General features: G+C 37.3%; 1 protein-coding gene across 4 annotated transcripts in view; it reads left to right on the top strand.

The window, feature by feature from the left end:
- Positions 1 to 16,482, top strand: part of LOC132311079 (uncharacterized) — a 127,177-nt gene extending 110,695 nt beyond the window's left edge. Inside the window, exons 18-22 of one of the 4 annotated variants that reach the window (XM_059808800.1) lie at positions 13,238 to 13,304; positions 13,390 to 13,489; positions 15,325 to 15,441; positions 15,561 to 15,617; positions 16,040 to 16,482. In XM_059808800.1, coding sequence (XP_059664783.1) covers positions 13,238 to 13,304; positions 13,390 to 13,489; positions 15,325 to 15,441; positions 15,561 to 15,617; positions 16,040 to 16,216 — 518 coding nt within the window. In that variant the 3' untranslated portion in view covers positions 16,217 to 16,482. Of the gene's footprint in view, positions 1 to 13,237; positions 13,305 to 13,389; positions 13,490 to 14,657; positions 14,787 to 15,324; positions 15,442 to 15,560; positions 15,618 to 16,039 lie in introns of those variants that run through there. The other 3 variants (XM_059808799.1, XM_059808798.1, XM_059808801.1) reach the window with 3 other exon arrangements.
- Positions 16,483 to 16,771: the final 289 nt, after the last annotated feature.

The raw sequence follows: 16,771 nt of genomic DNA, 5'->3' as shown, positions 1-16,771 counted from the left end.
GAAGCTCATCTATTTATCCATGACTCGACCTGACATTGCTTATGCCGTGAGTGTCGTGAGTCAATTCATGCACTCTCCCCTTGATGCAGCTATTCGGATCCTTCGTTACTTAAAAGGGTGTCCAGGCCGTGGTCTTTTGTTTGCCAATCATGGTCACTTACATGTTGAGGCTTGGATAGATGCTGATTATGCAGGATCAATTTTAGATAGGAGGTTTACTTCAGGTTATTGTACCATTATTGGTGGTAACTTGGTTACTTGGCGCAGTAAGAAGCAGGATGTTGTCTCTCGATCTAGTGCAGAGGCAGAGTATAGGGCTATGGCTCTCGGGGTAGGTGAGTTGCTTTGGCTGAAAACCTTGATGATAAATTTGTGCCTTCCAGTGTCGCTTCCATTCTCACTCTACTGCGACAACAAGTCTGCCATTAGCATAGTAGCAAATCCCGTTCAGCATGACAGGACTAAGCATATAGAGGTGGACCGTCACTTCATTCGAGAGAAGATCATCTCTGGTCAAATTTGCACTCTATTTGTCACAAGCTCTCAGCAGCTTGCAGACATTCTTACAAAGGGTGTCAGCAAGATTGTGTTTGAGAATGCATTGTCCAAGTTGGACGTTTTAGACATCCACGCACCAACTTGAGGGGGAGTGTTAGCATATATGATACCACGATTTATGGTATGACTTATTATAATAGCAGAGATTTGATTATGCATATGTTAGCATATATAATACCACGATTTATGGTATGACTTAGCATAATAGCAGAGATTTGACTACGCTATAGAATATGCTTTAGAATAAGTTGTGATTTGATTTTGATTTGATTTAGTTTCCTTTCTTGTAATATGAGCATGTGCTCATTTTATCTATAAATACTAGAGCTGTGAATGAGTAATTAATATCATTCAAGCCTTTATGCAATTCTCTCCTTTCTCTTCTTTTTATATATTTATACTATAAGTAAACAAAGCATGAAACCACCTTCCATGCACAAGTAGGGTTGAAACCACAGAATCCATGTCCTAGAGTTTCAAGTCTACAATGGCATTCAAATTGACAAGTTCTCAACATGTAATTCACTACACAATACAATGATATCAACTTCTCAAACTAAATCATGCCACCATAGTAAGCTTTAAATATTAAATCAACAACAACTTAGTAATAAGTTTGCAAAGGTAACATTAGTAATAACCAACAAGAATTCCATATTCACAACACTATGAAATTTCTAGAATTTAGTGTTCTACTAAATGAAACAAGTGCTTTGCAATAAGATAAATATTACACATGCTTTAAATCAATAAAACCCTAAGTCAAGTATATAGGATTTTCATCTTAATGCAATACTACAATTCATCAAGCATGTATATCACATATATTAAACCTCAAAAACAATTAAGACACTAAGAGGATAAACATACTACAACCCCTACCTCACTAGAGAATAAAATCTCTAGAAACTAAGGAAAATGGAAGCTAAGGTGGAATCCATGCAAAGGTGTGGTAGAGATGGATGCGAGGAAGCTTTTGTCTTCAAGGTGGAAGACCAAAAGCTTAAGGAAAGTAGCTTGAAAGTGAGCTTTAAGCCTAGGGTTACAAGGCTTTAATGGAGTTTTAGAGAGGAAATGAGAGGAAGGTGAGGAAGATAGCCTAAAATGCTACTAATTCCTCCACTAACTATGTAGTCGAACACCCCTCACACACACACACTTAATCTCACTCCTCCACTTGTCACAATCTAAGGCATCCTCACAAGAATCAATCTCCGCCTTACACTTGTTGACTTCCCAAGCTTCCAAGTGTTTCAACGGAAGGGTGACAAGTGGTCCGAGGGAAAAGGTGACACTTGTCACATTTTCCAAAATTACAAAATAGTACCTCTTCTAAATATCTTCCAAAAATAATTGCAAAATAGTCCCTGAAGGAAAATATCTACCAAAAATAATTGCAAAAAGGTCCCTAGGAAAAAATATCTTTCAAAAAGATAATCGCACAAAGACCCCCCAAAACGAAAATGTTTTCGAAAAAATAATGCATTCATGCCCCTATAAAATGAAATTAATCAAGCATGTTTTTCTATGAAATTAAATCATGCATTGACATTAAAATAAAATAATGTAAGTGCATGCGGTGTCGGAAAACAATTCCGAACACAAAACCTTAAGGCAACACAAAGGGAAAATAAATAAATAAACAATTAAATAAATAATATAATAATAATAATAATAATAATAAAAGAATGACCGAAGAATGGGAAAAGGAGAAAGATGACACAGTCATCACAACCTTCCCACCTTTAAGGGGTTTCGTCCCCGAAATCCAGCCTTGACAAACCAGAAGATCAACCTAGGATAACTACGGAGTACATCTCCGAGTATCCCACATAACTCGCAATATTAGCGATCCCAAAACTGAGAGAAAACGCATAAACCCATGTCATTTGCACTTCCATGCTCACGACACAACACACACAACATCTGCCAAAAAAAATGGTCCCGTCCCAATGTCATTTGCACTCATGTGGTCATGACAAAACACTCTCAAAAGAATGACGACCACATGGCCATACAACACATCGAAACTCAAACACCAAACATAAGTCACATCTAGGAACAGGTCATTGAGTACTAAAGGACAATTCTTAAGGCCTCAAGGTCAAACGAAAGAACAGGGAACTACAAAACCATGAACACATCTCTTAACGAATCAACATACGGATCCAATGACAATCACCAAAAGAACTCCAAGACAACCACATATTGAATCAAGGTACCTAGCTAAAAGCAACATGACAGTATGAATAGTGACTATACTTATAAAAAAATATATACATATAGTGACTAGAACCCGCCCACAAAGTACTCAAATGTATGGTAGCATCAATAGCGTTTAGTGCCCGCCCACACTTACTCGTCAGTAAGGTAGCATCGACGGCAACTAGCACTTGCCCACGGCACACAATTTCGTACGGTAGCATGACAGTATAAAGCACTAATTCATAACATGCCCCCCACTAGGTCTACCCGTAAAACCTCTCGATACAAATGACATCAACGCCCTAAAACAATCATTGCCAAAAGCACTATGGTAACCAGGCATTCTGTGAGAGTCGGGGTATGGTCCAAAGACGTCTGGCCAGACCATCTCGACCAATCCCAAAACCTTAACAATAACGCCATAGGCACCATCACGCTTAAGGCCTCAAATCCTCAATACACGTAAAACCAACAACTCCTACGTCTTAAAACACCACTACTAACACAGCCAATCACGAATCCAAATCCTGACAAGTCTTTGCCCTTAAGCCAAATGGATCGAACTCCACAAAATCCTGAAACACAAATATCCCCTAAAATAGCTCAATAGTCAACTCTCTAAAGAAACCATCAACGATCACAAAATCGTGCAAGACGCTATCCTGAAACAGACCTATTGTAAGGCTACACACGAAAGTCACAATGCTGGATCAAAATCCCTATCATAGACACTAAATCCTCAAAACACAAGTGTATTACGTAGCTTACACATCACAATCCCGATAACCAAGGCCACAAAACGAATCTCTCAAAACCATACTTGGCGACACCAAGCTAAATCAAAACTCCTCAAAATACCTTTCTACCTATATAAATCCTTATCATCATTCCATAAAACAACTACTGAGATCACGATTCCTTAACCCAAATCTAGTCATAGCTAGAACAAAAGACTCCACAACAACCATATTCGAATGCGATCCTTCAAAACACCTCCTAAACATCAATCACATCAAAGGCTCCAACTCGGAACAAGTCTCCAAAAGACATCCTTAAAGGAACATCAAGCTCACTCGACGAATCAAACGAATCTTCAATGATATGGACACAAGTCCCCATAAAATGACCTTACATCAAACCACTCGCACCGAGCACAACAACCCCACTAGCAAACATGGCAAAAACTCCCCAAGGGAAAACACGAAATGAAGACCATTAGTCCCAACAAGGACAACATCACCAACTCCATCTCTAAACGAAAGACACCAAGGTCAAAAACTTCACCCCGTACGTAGAAGTAAGTCGACTAAAATCAATCAAATCCTCACTAAGGCCTCAAGACAAAAATGGTGATCCCTACAGATCAACCAACCCACAACCATGCACAATGCAATGAAGAAATGAGACTCACTCCTTGTGAAGTCCCTAACACGAACCAAGAAAAGAGGAGAAACCTAACTCTCCCACAAGTGACGATAAGACAAGAACGAAAAATAGAGCATTCTTCCCACCTTAGGGAAGTGGACAGCTTAGGGAGCATCCTTCACAAGAAATTCCACAATGCAACCCCAAAATGAACCAAAAGGAAACCCCACCTAGACACCATATATCATGCGAAAATGAAACTATCGTAAATGGCAATCAATGCATATAACAAGGGAATGCAACCGCCATAAGAAAAAAAAAATAAGTCTACCTACTCAAAGAGGTAATAAGAAAAATAGACAAATGTGGACATACTTACACACCCACACACAACATGTATCATGATATCACAATTATAACTATTAACATGGTAGTAAATGAAACTGCAAAAAAGAATGCAACAAATGAACCCTAAAGACATCGTGTCCTAGCGTATCTAAGTAAAAGGGAAGATCAGTCCAAACTACGATCCAACCCTAAGGACCAACATAACAACAACATGTCTCAAAACAAGCGTGAGTCCTTACCACAATGGTAAGACCCAAACAATCCATCTCTAAACCTCAAGGCGACACTACAAGTGACACTAGCGATGCAATGCTCACACTACCCGAAACATCAGTCAATCGACTCAATCCCAAAGATGTATTCTCGCAAGAACTCAAAAGAAATGGCAACTCTAGCCATGCAACCGGACAATCAAATCAATCTCTACGACTGACCTCAAAACAACCATCTATCACCGTCTCAACATAGGACGCTCAAAACAAAACTCAAGAGATCCTATGCCTTTAACAACCCCAAACTCATATCGTCATCGATTAAAAGGACTACGCCTATCAAAACAAAATCCTACATCGATTCCATCCAAACTGCACCTCTAGCTAGCCAGTTCGGTAGCATGCCAGTGTCATACACCTGCTCACAAAAATCGCAATTTCGGAGGAATCAGTCCAAATAGACAAGGGAGCCTAAGAGGTCCATAACCTCACTATGGCCCAAAACCAACAAATCCCCCTCGATACTGAGGGTCCAGAACCATAAATCTCGTAAACAATCCACAACGCACAACGGCAAAAATGAGAGACTCATATCACAAGAACCTAAACAAAAGGTGTCTCTCCACCTAACCCAAAACAAATGCTAGGTCAACAACAACCTACACTACCACGAAACCGTGACAACAATCATTACTAAACCTCAAGAGAAAAGTGCCTATACACAACCAAGCACATCTATCATCACACCAAGTGCCTAACTTACCATGCACTATAACCTCAACTCATGCCTTCTATAACCAATCCCACGTCATGCCAAGTATGCAACTATAATCATGCATATACAAGTCCAAATCTAGCATACATCATACATCATGCGTAATACTTTAAAATCAAATCTTGCTAAACAAATAGTATACACACATAGCACATAAACAAGGAAACTAACATGCTCCTTCACAAAATGTACCTAACAATGCATGAAGGCCGAAAAAAATGAGAAGCAAGTGAAACACATAACACGCAAATGCAATGCATAAAGTCGTAAACACATAAGCGCTTAAGCACGTAAGATGATATGTCAACATGAAGCATGAAGAAAACCCAAACCCGTCGTCCATGGTTTTCGAACCCGAAAGCTCTGATACCACTTGTGATGGCCCTTCAAGAACCCGGTACGTCAGTGAGTAACCCGGAACCTGACCCGATATCGAGTCCGAAATGCGGAAGCAAAGCAAAGGAAGAGGTCACTAGGGTAAACAACACCTCTAGGGTGACAAGAGAACCTTATAAGAGCTCACAAACTCATCTCCAAGGCAAAAGTGGAAGCTAAAGTCAAAAATGGACTAAACCCGTCAATCAAGGGTAAAATGGTCATTTCATAACTAAGGAGGGAAATTTAACTCCTAAACAAGTCAAATGAGGTCTATGTAAACCATTATAGCCATTATATAACATTCCAAGAAGTTCCAAGGACTTTTGGTGTGGTTTTTCCAAAATTCCCTTTCTGTTCAAGTAAAATCCCGACACTATCTCACTAAACCATGAATATCTCTCAATACGATTGAAATATGGGGATGGGATTCATATCATTGGAAAGCTGACTTAAAATCCTACAATTTAAGCTCATCACCTAATTTGGATTTAAAATGAGTAAGATATGATCGTTTGAAGAAAAAGGACCAAAAGGAGAACTAACAGGTTATCTGTGCGAGTAAATGACCATCTGATCGAGTACATCACCCACCTAACCGACTGCATCACTCATCTAACCGTTTAGATGAGCAAGACAACAAGGAAAACGTTTTGCTATGGCCATCTAATCGAGTAGATTACACATCTAACCGATTAGATGAGGTCCTGAAGCAAAATCAGCCAAAAACTAAGGGCCTAACCCGTCCCAATGCGCCCTAATCCTATGTATGGATCATGAATGGAAAGTACATGCACGGTTCATCAAAGGATCATCGTCCCAACATAAGAAAATTTTCCAAACCAAGAATGAAGAATAATGTAAAATGACTAAAATGCCCCCAAGATCAAGCTATGGCAAAATAGATAAACACATGTAATAAAGTGACATAATTTGCATACATTGAAGTGTTTGGCCCTAGGCCTCATTACATACATGTCAACTTGAAACTAAAGCGTGAATTAAGGAACTTATTACACATCCAAAAGAGAGCTATCCAAGCTTCAAAATAGGTTAAACATTATCCACCTCAAAAACAAAATATCATGCTAACACTTGCATGTCAATTTACACAAAAGAAGTCCAAACAAGCACAAGCCAAGCAAGGGATGTTGTGCATCCAAGAATAGCGCTTCTTTACCTGAAAAATCCCATAATCAACTAGGGTGAGTAATTTGAATTACTCGTAGGATGATGAGTATGCGTATACCCTAAAGTTTCAATATCCTTGCAAGTTTAATATAGACAAATACATTAGGGTCATGCCACCTAACGTCTAATTTCAAGGTGCACTAAAGGATCATCCTAGGCTAACTTGAAACTATATAAATGAAATCCACAATGCAAGAATGTACTAAACAACTTTAGAACTTTAAATACCAAAACCACAAGTTACTATTAAACATTGGTTGTCAACTTGGAATTGAATGCAAAATCAAGTAGTGAAAGGTCTTGGACATCAAATCCAGGAATAGAACCAAGACATAGTAAGTATTTCCAGGCTATTAACCCGCCGGGAACCACCCATGTGCGCACTGTATTGGGGAGAACTCGTATCTGCTGCATTAGAGCCGGACTCTAGCCATGTCAATTGAACAATGTCCCAAGTGTTTCCAAAATCAACAATAAGTTCATAACTTATACATAAGTAAACAATGCATGAAACCACCTTCTACGCACAAGTAGGGTTGAAACCACACAATCCGTGTCCTGGAGTTTCAAGTCTATAATGGCATTCAAAATGACAAGTTCTCAACATGTAATTCACTACACAATACATTGATATCAACTTCTCAAACTAAATCATGCCACCATAGTAAGCTTTAAATATTAAATCAACAACTTAGTAATAAGCTTGCTAAGGAAACAGTAGTAATAACCAACAAGAATTCCATATTCACAACACTATGAAATTTCTAGAATTTAGTCTTCTACTAAATGAAACAAGTACTTTGCAATAAGATAAATACTACACATGCTTTGAATCAATAAAACCCTAAGTCAAGTATATAGGATTTTCATCTAAATTCAATACTACAATTCATCAAGCATGTATATCACATATATTAAACCTCAAAAACAATTAAGACACTACAAGAATAAACATACTACAACCCCTACCTCACTAGAGAATAGAATCTCTAGAAACCAAGGAAAATGGAAGCTAAGGTGGAATCCAAGCAAAGGTGTGGTAGAGATGGATGTGAGGAAGCTTTTGTCTTCAAGGTGCAAGACCAAAAGCTTAAGGAAAGTAGCTTGAAAGTGAGCTTTCAAGCCTAGGGTTACAAGGCTTTAATGGAGTTCTAGAGAGGAAATGAGAGGAAGGTGAGGAAGATAGCCAAAAATGCTACTAATTCCTCCACTAACTATGTAGTCGAACACCCCTCACACGCACACACTTAATCTCAATCCTCCACTTGTCACAATCTAAGCCTCACAAGAATTAATCTCCACCTTACACTTGTCAACTTAACAAGATTCCAATTGTTTCAACAAAAGGGTGACAAGTGGTCCAAGGGAAAAGGTGACACTTGTCACATTTTCCAAAATTGCAAAATAGTCCCTCTTCTAAATATCTTCCAAAAATAATTGCAAAATAGTCCCTGAAGGAAAATATCTACCAAAAATAATTGCAAAAAGGTCCCTAAGAAAAAACATCTTTTAAAAAAATAATCGCACGAAGACCCCCCAAAAAGAAAATGTTTCCGAAAAAACTATGTATTCATACCCCTATAAAATGAAATTAAGCATGCATGCTTTTCTATGAAATTAAATCATGCATTGGCATTAAACTAAAATAATGTAAGTGCATGCGGTGCTGGAAAACAATTCCGAACACAAAACCCTAAGGTAACACAAAGGGAAAATAAATAAATAAATAAAATAATAATTAAAAAAAAAAAAAAAAAGAATGGTGGAAGAATGGGAAAAGGAAAAAGATGACACGGTCAATCACAATCCGAACTTGTACAGAACATCCTATTGCTAAATATATGTCTTACCATCGGCTTTCTAAGTTTCATAAAGCTTTTACCTCAAAAATCTCCCACCTGTTTATCCCAAGAACCATTCAGGAAGCTTTAGATAATCCGGATTCGAAATTGGCAATTTTGGAAGAGATGAATGCTTTGAAAAAGAATGAGACTTGGGAGATTGTTAACTTAGGAGAAGAAAATGGTAGGATGCAAATGGCTATTTGCATTTAAGTGTAGAGCTGATGGAAGTATATAGAAAGGTACAAGGCACGTTTAGTGGCAAAAGGATTTACATAGACATACGGTATTGATTACCAGGAGACTTTTGCTCCAGTCGCAAAGATTAATTCAATCCGTGTCTTACTATCCTTAGCAGTTAGTCTTGACTGGCCATTACACCAACTAGATGTAAAAAAAGCATTCTTAAACGGGGATTTGGAAGAGGAAGTCTTTATGAGCCTACCACTGGGGTTTGAAGAACGCCTTGGTGAAAGGAAAGTGTGTAGACTAAGAAAATCCCTATATGGCCTCAAACAATCTCCCAGAGTATGGTTTGAGCAATTTGGGAAAGCTGCAAAGGGCCACAGATATACACAAAGTCAGGCAGATCACACTATGTTCTTTAAACACTCAAAGAAGGAAAGATTGCTATTTTGATTGTTTATGTTGATGATATAATATTAACAAGTGATGATCATGTTGAGCTCAAAAGACTCGAGAGAGTTCTTGCTGATAACTTTGAGATCAAGGACTTGGGAGCCTTAAAGTATTTTCTTGGAATGGAGTTTGCCAGGTCTAAAATGGGCATCTTCATGTCGTAACGAAAGTATGTGCTGGATCTTCTTGGAGAGACAGGTCTAATCAGTTGCAAGGCAGCACAGACACCAATTGAACCTAATTTGAAGCTCCAATTTGCTAAACCCGAAGATGTGAAGAACGGGGAACAATTTCAGAGGCTGGTTGGTAGACTGATTTATCTGTCGCATACTCGCCCAGATATAACTTTTGCAGTGAGCATAGTAAGTCAATTTATGCACTCACCAGGTCCAGAATACTTCGAGGCTATGTACAGAATCCTAAGGTACTTAAAGGGATCACCAGGGAAGGGCCTGTTGTTTGAAAAGCACGGTCACCTACAAATTGAAGTATATATTGATGCAGACTAGGCTGGGAGTATAACCGATAGAAGGTCAACCTCTGGCTACTGTACTTTTGTTGGAGAAAACCTTGTTACTTGGCGTAGTAAAAAGCAAAATGTGGTGGAAAGAAGCAGTGCTGAAGCCAAATTTAGATTAATTGCCCACGGAATTTGTGAGGTGTTGTGGGTTAAGAGAATCTTAAACGAACTGAAGGTCTTAAGTCCCTCTCCGATAAAGGCATACTGTGATAACAAAGCAGCAATCTCAATAGCACATAATCCTGTTCTTCATGATAGAACCAAGTATGTTGAGGTAGACAAGCACTTCATTAAGGAGAAAATAGAGAACGGGCAGATTTGTATGACCTATATACCAACTGATGAACAGATTGCAGATGTTCTTACAAAAGGTCTGTCCAAGAAACAATTTGAGAAATTGGCGAACAAGCTGGCTATGGAAGATATCTTCAAACCAGCTTAAGGGGGAGTGTTGGAAAGGAGAATATTCGGCTGAGATTTATTACTGATCTCTAGGGATTGCCTAGTTGTATTTTATGTTTAAATATAGGCCTAGTCAACTCTGTAAATAAGGAAAATTTGTTGTATAGTTATTCTATTCCTTTTTTAATGCCTTGTATAGCCTATAAGTAGTGTACGTGTATATCATTCTCAGAATCAATGAAGTACCATTTCATTAAAACAATTCTTTCCTAATTCCTTGTTGTTTAGAAAGTCATTCTTGGAGACAAAGTTTGAGGTTAAAAGACCTCGGATCATTGAGATACTTTCTTGGCATCGAGGTGTGCAGATTGTAGAAAGGGGTGTTCATTTCTCAATGAAAGTATGTGTTAGATTTGTTGGCTGAAACAGGCAGGCTTGGAGCGAGACCTATTGATATTCCCATTGAGCAGAACCATAGGCTCAATGATGTTGATGGAGACTCATTAGATGATTTGGGAAGATTTCAGCGATTGGTTGGGAGACTGATTAACTTATCTCTTACGCGTCCGGATATTGCCTACGCTATTAGCGTGATTAGTCAGTTTATGCATGCTCCACGTACACCTTACCTTGAGGCTGCTCATCATGTTCTTCGCTGCCTCAAGGTTTCACCTGGTAAGGGGATATTGTTTGGCAATCATGGCCACTTGTATGTTGAAGCCTATACTGATGCTGATTGGGCAGGGTTTCTGACAGATCAACGATCTACTTCAGGATATTGCACATTTGTTGGAGGTAATCTTGTTCCATGGCGAAGCAAGAAATAGTCTGTAGTAGCTAGATCTAGTGCAAAGGTTGAGTTCAAATCTATGGCACATGGAGTTTGTGAGTTGTTATGGCTACGTACGATGTTGGGTGAATTGGGTTATCCTGTTCGCGAGTCAATGAAGTTGTATTGTGACAACAAGGCTACTATTAGCATTGCCCACAATCCAGTTCAATATGACAGGACAAAGCACATTGAAGTCGATCGACACTTCATCAAGGAAAAGCTTGGTCTTGGGCTGATTTATACTCCATACGTCAATACACATGATTAGGTTGTTGATGTTTTGACTAAGGGTGTGAGCAAGACATGGTTGCAAAATATGTTAGTCAAGCTGGACATGATAGATATCTTTGCGCCAGCTTAAGGGGGAGTATCGTTAGGGGCTTATTTGTTATTACTTATATAATGTTGGGGCTTATGTGTAATTTCTTAAACTTATTATTATAAATAGAATGTGGTGGAAGGATGAAAGTATTCTTTCATTCTTTCTCTCTTTTCTCATCTCTCTCTCTTTTTCTCTCATCTGCTTTCTTCTCTTTTTCTTCTTCTTTATCACTTACTCTTGATTTGATTATATCTTAAAGTCAACATGAAGTTGATGCTCTTCAACATTTGCTAGCTCAAAATGCCTCCACTTCCACTTCTAACTTTGTTGGAAGATGTACCCCTCATTCGGCACATTACGTTTCCATATTATCTAGTGGGCCACCCTAGATCATTGATTCAGGAGCCACTAATCACATGACTTGTATGGCATCTGATTTCTCTTTGAATAGTTTATGTTTGGTAGGGACAAGGATTGGGCAGCTGATGGCACCTTCTCCTCCATTATGGGGAAGGGCATTATTATCGTCTCTCCTAAGCTTACCTTATCCTTTGTTTTTTATGTCCCAAAGTTTACCAATAACCTCCTTTTTGTCGGTCACATTACAAAAGGCTTGAATGTAACCTTTTGTCCATCTCACTGTGTATTTCTGAACTTGCGCACGGGGAAGACAGTTGGGAATGGACGCAAGGACAATGGCTTGTATTTGCTGGACGTATGGCCAACTTCTTATTATTTAGATCTAGTGTTAAAAATAGTAATGTCAATAATGATATTTTAATGCGATGGCATAATCGACTTGGTCATTTTACCTATTTCTGTTTTGAATCTTTTAGTTAAATTATGAAACATGTGTTCTTACCAAACAATGTCGTGTTGCTTATCCTACTAGTATTAATGAAAGTATAGCTCCTTTGCAGCTTGTTCATTATGATGTGTGGGGTCCTAAATCTACTACTTCGCTACTTGGTTTTTGCTACTTTGTTGTTTTTGTTGATAATTTTAGTCGTTATACTTGCCTTTATCTTATGAAAACCAAAGATGAAGTTCATTCCTTCTTTAAAACCTTTTAGAAGATGATATGTACTTAGTTTGGTTGTCCCCTCAAAATCAAAGTTGTTCAAATTCAAAACGAAAGAGAATAGATGAATGTACGATGCAATTTGAAATTCGACAACTTGGGTTGCGATGGTCAGAGATGAAAAAAGACGAAATAACTAGTGCTGCAATGATGTTGCGATGCAATAAAGTGCAAGAACATACAGAAAGAGAATCGATGCAAACAAAGTCGATATCAGCTATATGATCAAACGAAGCTCTGATACCCTGAAAACTTGGAAGAAACTGATGTTATATTATTCAATTGTAAGTCTTACAAGTTACAACAGTACAAGTTTATTTATATGCCCTAACAAAAGGGGCTGATCGAAGGTAAAAGACTAAACTACCCTTATAAATGGTAAAAGACTAAAGTACCCATAAGAACTAAAAATATTCTCTAACAACGTTCTATATTTCTCAATTGTTAGACTTATTATTCATTTCAGTTTGTAAAAGCAAAAGAGTCTTTGGTCTTGTTGGGACCAGTTCTATGATTCTGCTCCCCAGAGTTAGCTATATGTTATCTGATATCATGATATTTTCTATTGAAGGAAATCTGGAACAAGAAGTCACCTACATCCCAAAGAGCATATTGTCCCTGATTAACTCTCAATTATGGTCTGTCTTTCATCAAATAATTTGAATTGAGACCCTTGCATCATCTATATCAATAATTTTCTGATTTTCTTGTACGATGTTGTAGGATAACACGAAGAATGCAGACAAGGGTGTTATGTTCAATTCTCTCTTTGTTGGCTTCTTTATCGCAAAATAAGCTTCCATACCGTGCAAACCATGAAGAGGTACACCTACAGTATTATTGCACCTTTTCTGTTAATGGCTTTTAGGTTTCAGTTATGATGTTAATCTATATTTGAAATTTCAAAAAAGAATAAAAAGAAAATTAATTTAAAAAAATTAAAAATCAATATTTGGAGTGGTGGCATGTGGTCACATGCTATTGAGATGGCCTGAAATCAGACTGAATTGTTGATCTTGGTGACAAAACTTCAAGCATGCAATCGAACATTGAACTGAATTGTTAAGTTTTGAGAATTTATCCGCGCCCCCCACGCCCTACCCCCCCGGGCGCGGGTGCACACACGCTATTCACTTTCCAACTTGTTACTCATGTACTAATGAGATCTACTGCTTCTTTTGTTGTGCATATTATATATATGTCATATATATCAGTGGTGGAGCCACATGAAGCGAGTGGGGGCAGTGGCCTCCACTGAATTTCTTTTTATTCTGATCATATATATTTATAGAGAGAGCATGTTGGGGTTGCTTTTGAGCAACTTAAAAGTGCTTATAATTTTAAAATTTTCTTAAACTTATATTAGGTAACAAAAATAAGTGCTTAATAACTTTTAAAAGTGCGTTGGGTGTAGAGGTTTCACAATTATAGGTAACTTTTTTTAATGGAAAAGGTTATCCCTTTGATTTTTCATAACGACAAAAAAGTCCTTGTATCAACAAACAAATAGAAGAAATTATTATAAAGTTATTATTCCAAGTACTTCAAGCAGTATTGTATCCAAAATAAATAAAAAAAGTACTTTTAACAAGACAAGTTACTTACATAACGTATCACTAAACACTATTATTCCTCTTTTCAACAGACAACATTCTTTTTCATTGCACTTCAGATACGTAAACCTTAGCCACAACAATGGCATACAAGCACATAATATAAATGTAGACTTGCCCCCTTTCAAAATCGACAATAGAATATTTTTCCATCCTCTCTTTTCTTTGTTTTTTTATCTTTTCTTTCACAAATTCTCAAGGCAAGCACGAAGTTTCCTAAATTCTTTTTTCCTTTTTCCCTTCAATTTCTCAATCCCAAGTCAGTATGCAAGAAACGTAATTCCCTCTTTTCACCCAATATTGCTCCTACAAAATAGAAAATTTTCATTTTGAAAACAAAAGTGTGATTTGTGAACATCAGATTGCTTTATTTTATAGTTTGAGAAAGATGTTGATGGCTTTGATACTGAAGTTACTATGCAAGGACCAACAGGTGGCCTAGCAGTATCAGGTTCTTACTTTCCAAAGGGAGGTCAGGGGTTCAAGCCTCCATGAAGGCATGTGTGTGTGAGTATCAACTAACAAAAAAAAAGTTACCATGCAAGGCTTTCAAAACATGAAACTTGTTTATGGCAATTATAGATGTATTGAGTGCAAATATTATCAAGCCATATTTAAGTTTTTATTATTTGTCGTTTTGTTTTAAAAAAAAAAAATTATATATTATCTTATTATTGTTCGAGATCACCCCCACTAAAGTAAATTTCTGGCTCAGCCATTATATGTGTACATATATTGTACTCCAAGGATTTGTACTTTTTTCCAAAAATATATTGTTAATATGGATTTATCATTTACTTTACAAGCAAATTATCTTTTGATATACCAACAGGCTTGTGGCCTAGCGGTACAAGGCTCCTACTTCCCAAAGGGAGGTCAGGGGTTTGAACCTCAGTGGAGGCAGTGTGTGTGAGTCCCAACTAGGAAAAAAAAAAAAAAAAAAAAAAAAAAATATCTTTTGATATCTTTTAGAAGTTTGTTGCAGTATATGAATGCTCTATCAATTATCTAGCTCTTTAATATTTGTTCTTTCTGACCTTTCCAGATTCTGGGCAATGACACTTTATTTTTTGGTGATCCAACCTATTCGGAAGAGCTTTTATCCTTTTCTACTTGTGTTGTTCAGACCCTAGTCAGTTGTATATTACAAGAGCCTTCCCAGGTAACTTTGGTTCCTATGACTTATTAAAATTGTTGCATTCAAGGACCAATTTCATTTCTGCCTATTTCTAATTGACTAATAGTATTAAAATAATGCCAACTTTTAATGCTGGCATCAAGGCTATTCGTGGAAGCATGGCGCTTGAAGCTTGCAATTGTGTTGCATCATCTTTCAGAGTACGTGGCAACGTTATCTTTCAGTGGTTTCTTTTGAATAGTACTTTATCCTGGAGCCTTTTTTTTTTCCTGTTTTTTTGGCTGGGGTGGGTCATAAATTTACTTTTGGGAGCCCTGTAAATGATGCATGCCATCTAATAAAAGTTTAGTGTCTTTGCAATTGACCAAACTGCCATCTGATGCTTTTTACCTGACCAAATTACTTCTGAAATTCTATTATCATTCATACAATGTTTCATCCAAGCTCGTATAGTTCACTATCTATTGAATTCTTCCTTGGGATGGAAGTTAAGCGAGGTTGGAATTGTTCACTAAATGCAACACGTGTTTGTCTTATTATTAATTTCTACGCATGATCAAATTGATTTCCAACTGTTGTTGCCTAATGTTTTTCTTCTTGCATTTGTATTTGTATGTGGCAGCTAAATCATGAAGTATTACTAATCTGCTCAAAGTTGATGGAAACTGCCAAGTTATCTCTGAAAAGTAATGACAAATATTTGCAAGCCACCATGAACTTTGTAGACGAATTGTTGCCGCCTGCATCTCCAGAGGACAAAGGATCATCAGTAGACAACAGACATATAAAGGGCTTGTGACGTGTTAAACTAGAGTTGGTAGATTGGCGCATATCAATTGCATTCTCTAATAATTGGTATTCTTCATTCATGCTTGGTTCACTTTTTCGATAAAAGTTTTATGTTTTCTGAAGGAAATTAAACCAAGCAAGTTGTACTATTCTTTCAAAGATTCACCTTTGATGTATAAATCATTGAAAAATAAATAAATTTCTTTAGTTCATTGAATATTAAGAAACATGGTGTAATTATTATAATTTTTTAAAATAAAAGAGGAAGAAAAATCGAATGTAAAAAATACTGACGCACAAGGTAAACTTAGATAAATTCCAATCTTCAATGAGTTCGAATAGGAGAAATCCTTCAACCAATTTATTATATCCAGTCTCAAAATCAAGCTTATGAACATGTAGAAACAGAAACCAATTTCCCAATAATGTCACACATTCCCAATTACATGCACCGAATCAATCATCTATTTTGTTGATTTGATTCAGTTTGGTTCCACAATTTATATATTACTGGGGATTTATTTTTACTCCATCCCATCCTTATGTGCACCCAATTTATCATCCC

Source organism: Cornus florida, unplaced genomic scaffold, assembly GCF_030987335.1.
Source record: "Cornus florida cultivar Cherokee Brave unplaced genomic scaffold, ASM3098733v1 CherokeeBrave_3.0.0_Hap2_Chr06, whole genome shotgun sequence".
Taxonomy (NCBI): domain Eukaryota; kingdom Viridiplantae; phylum Streptophyta; class Magnoliopsida; order Cornales; family Cornaceae; genus Cornus; species Cornus florida.
Note: the sequence above shows the minus strand (reverse complement) of the source record. Positions and strands in the feature narration are given on the sequence as shown.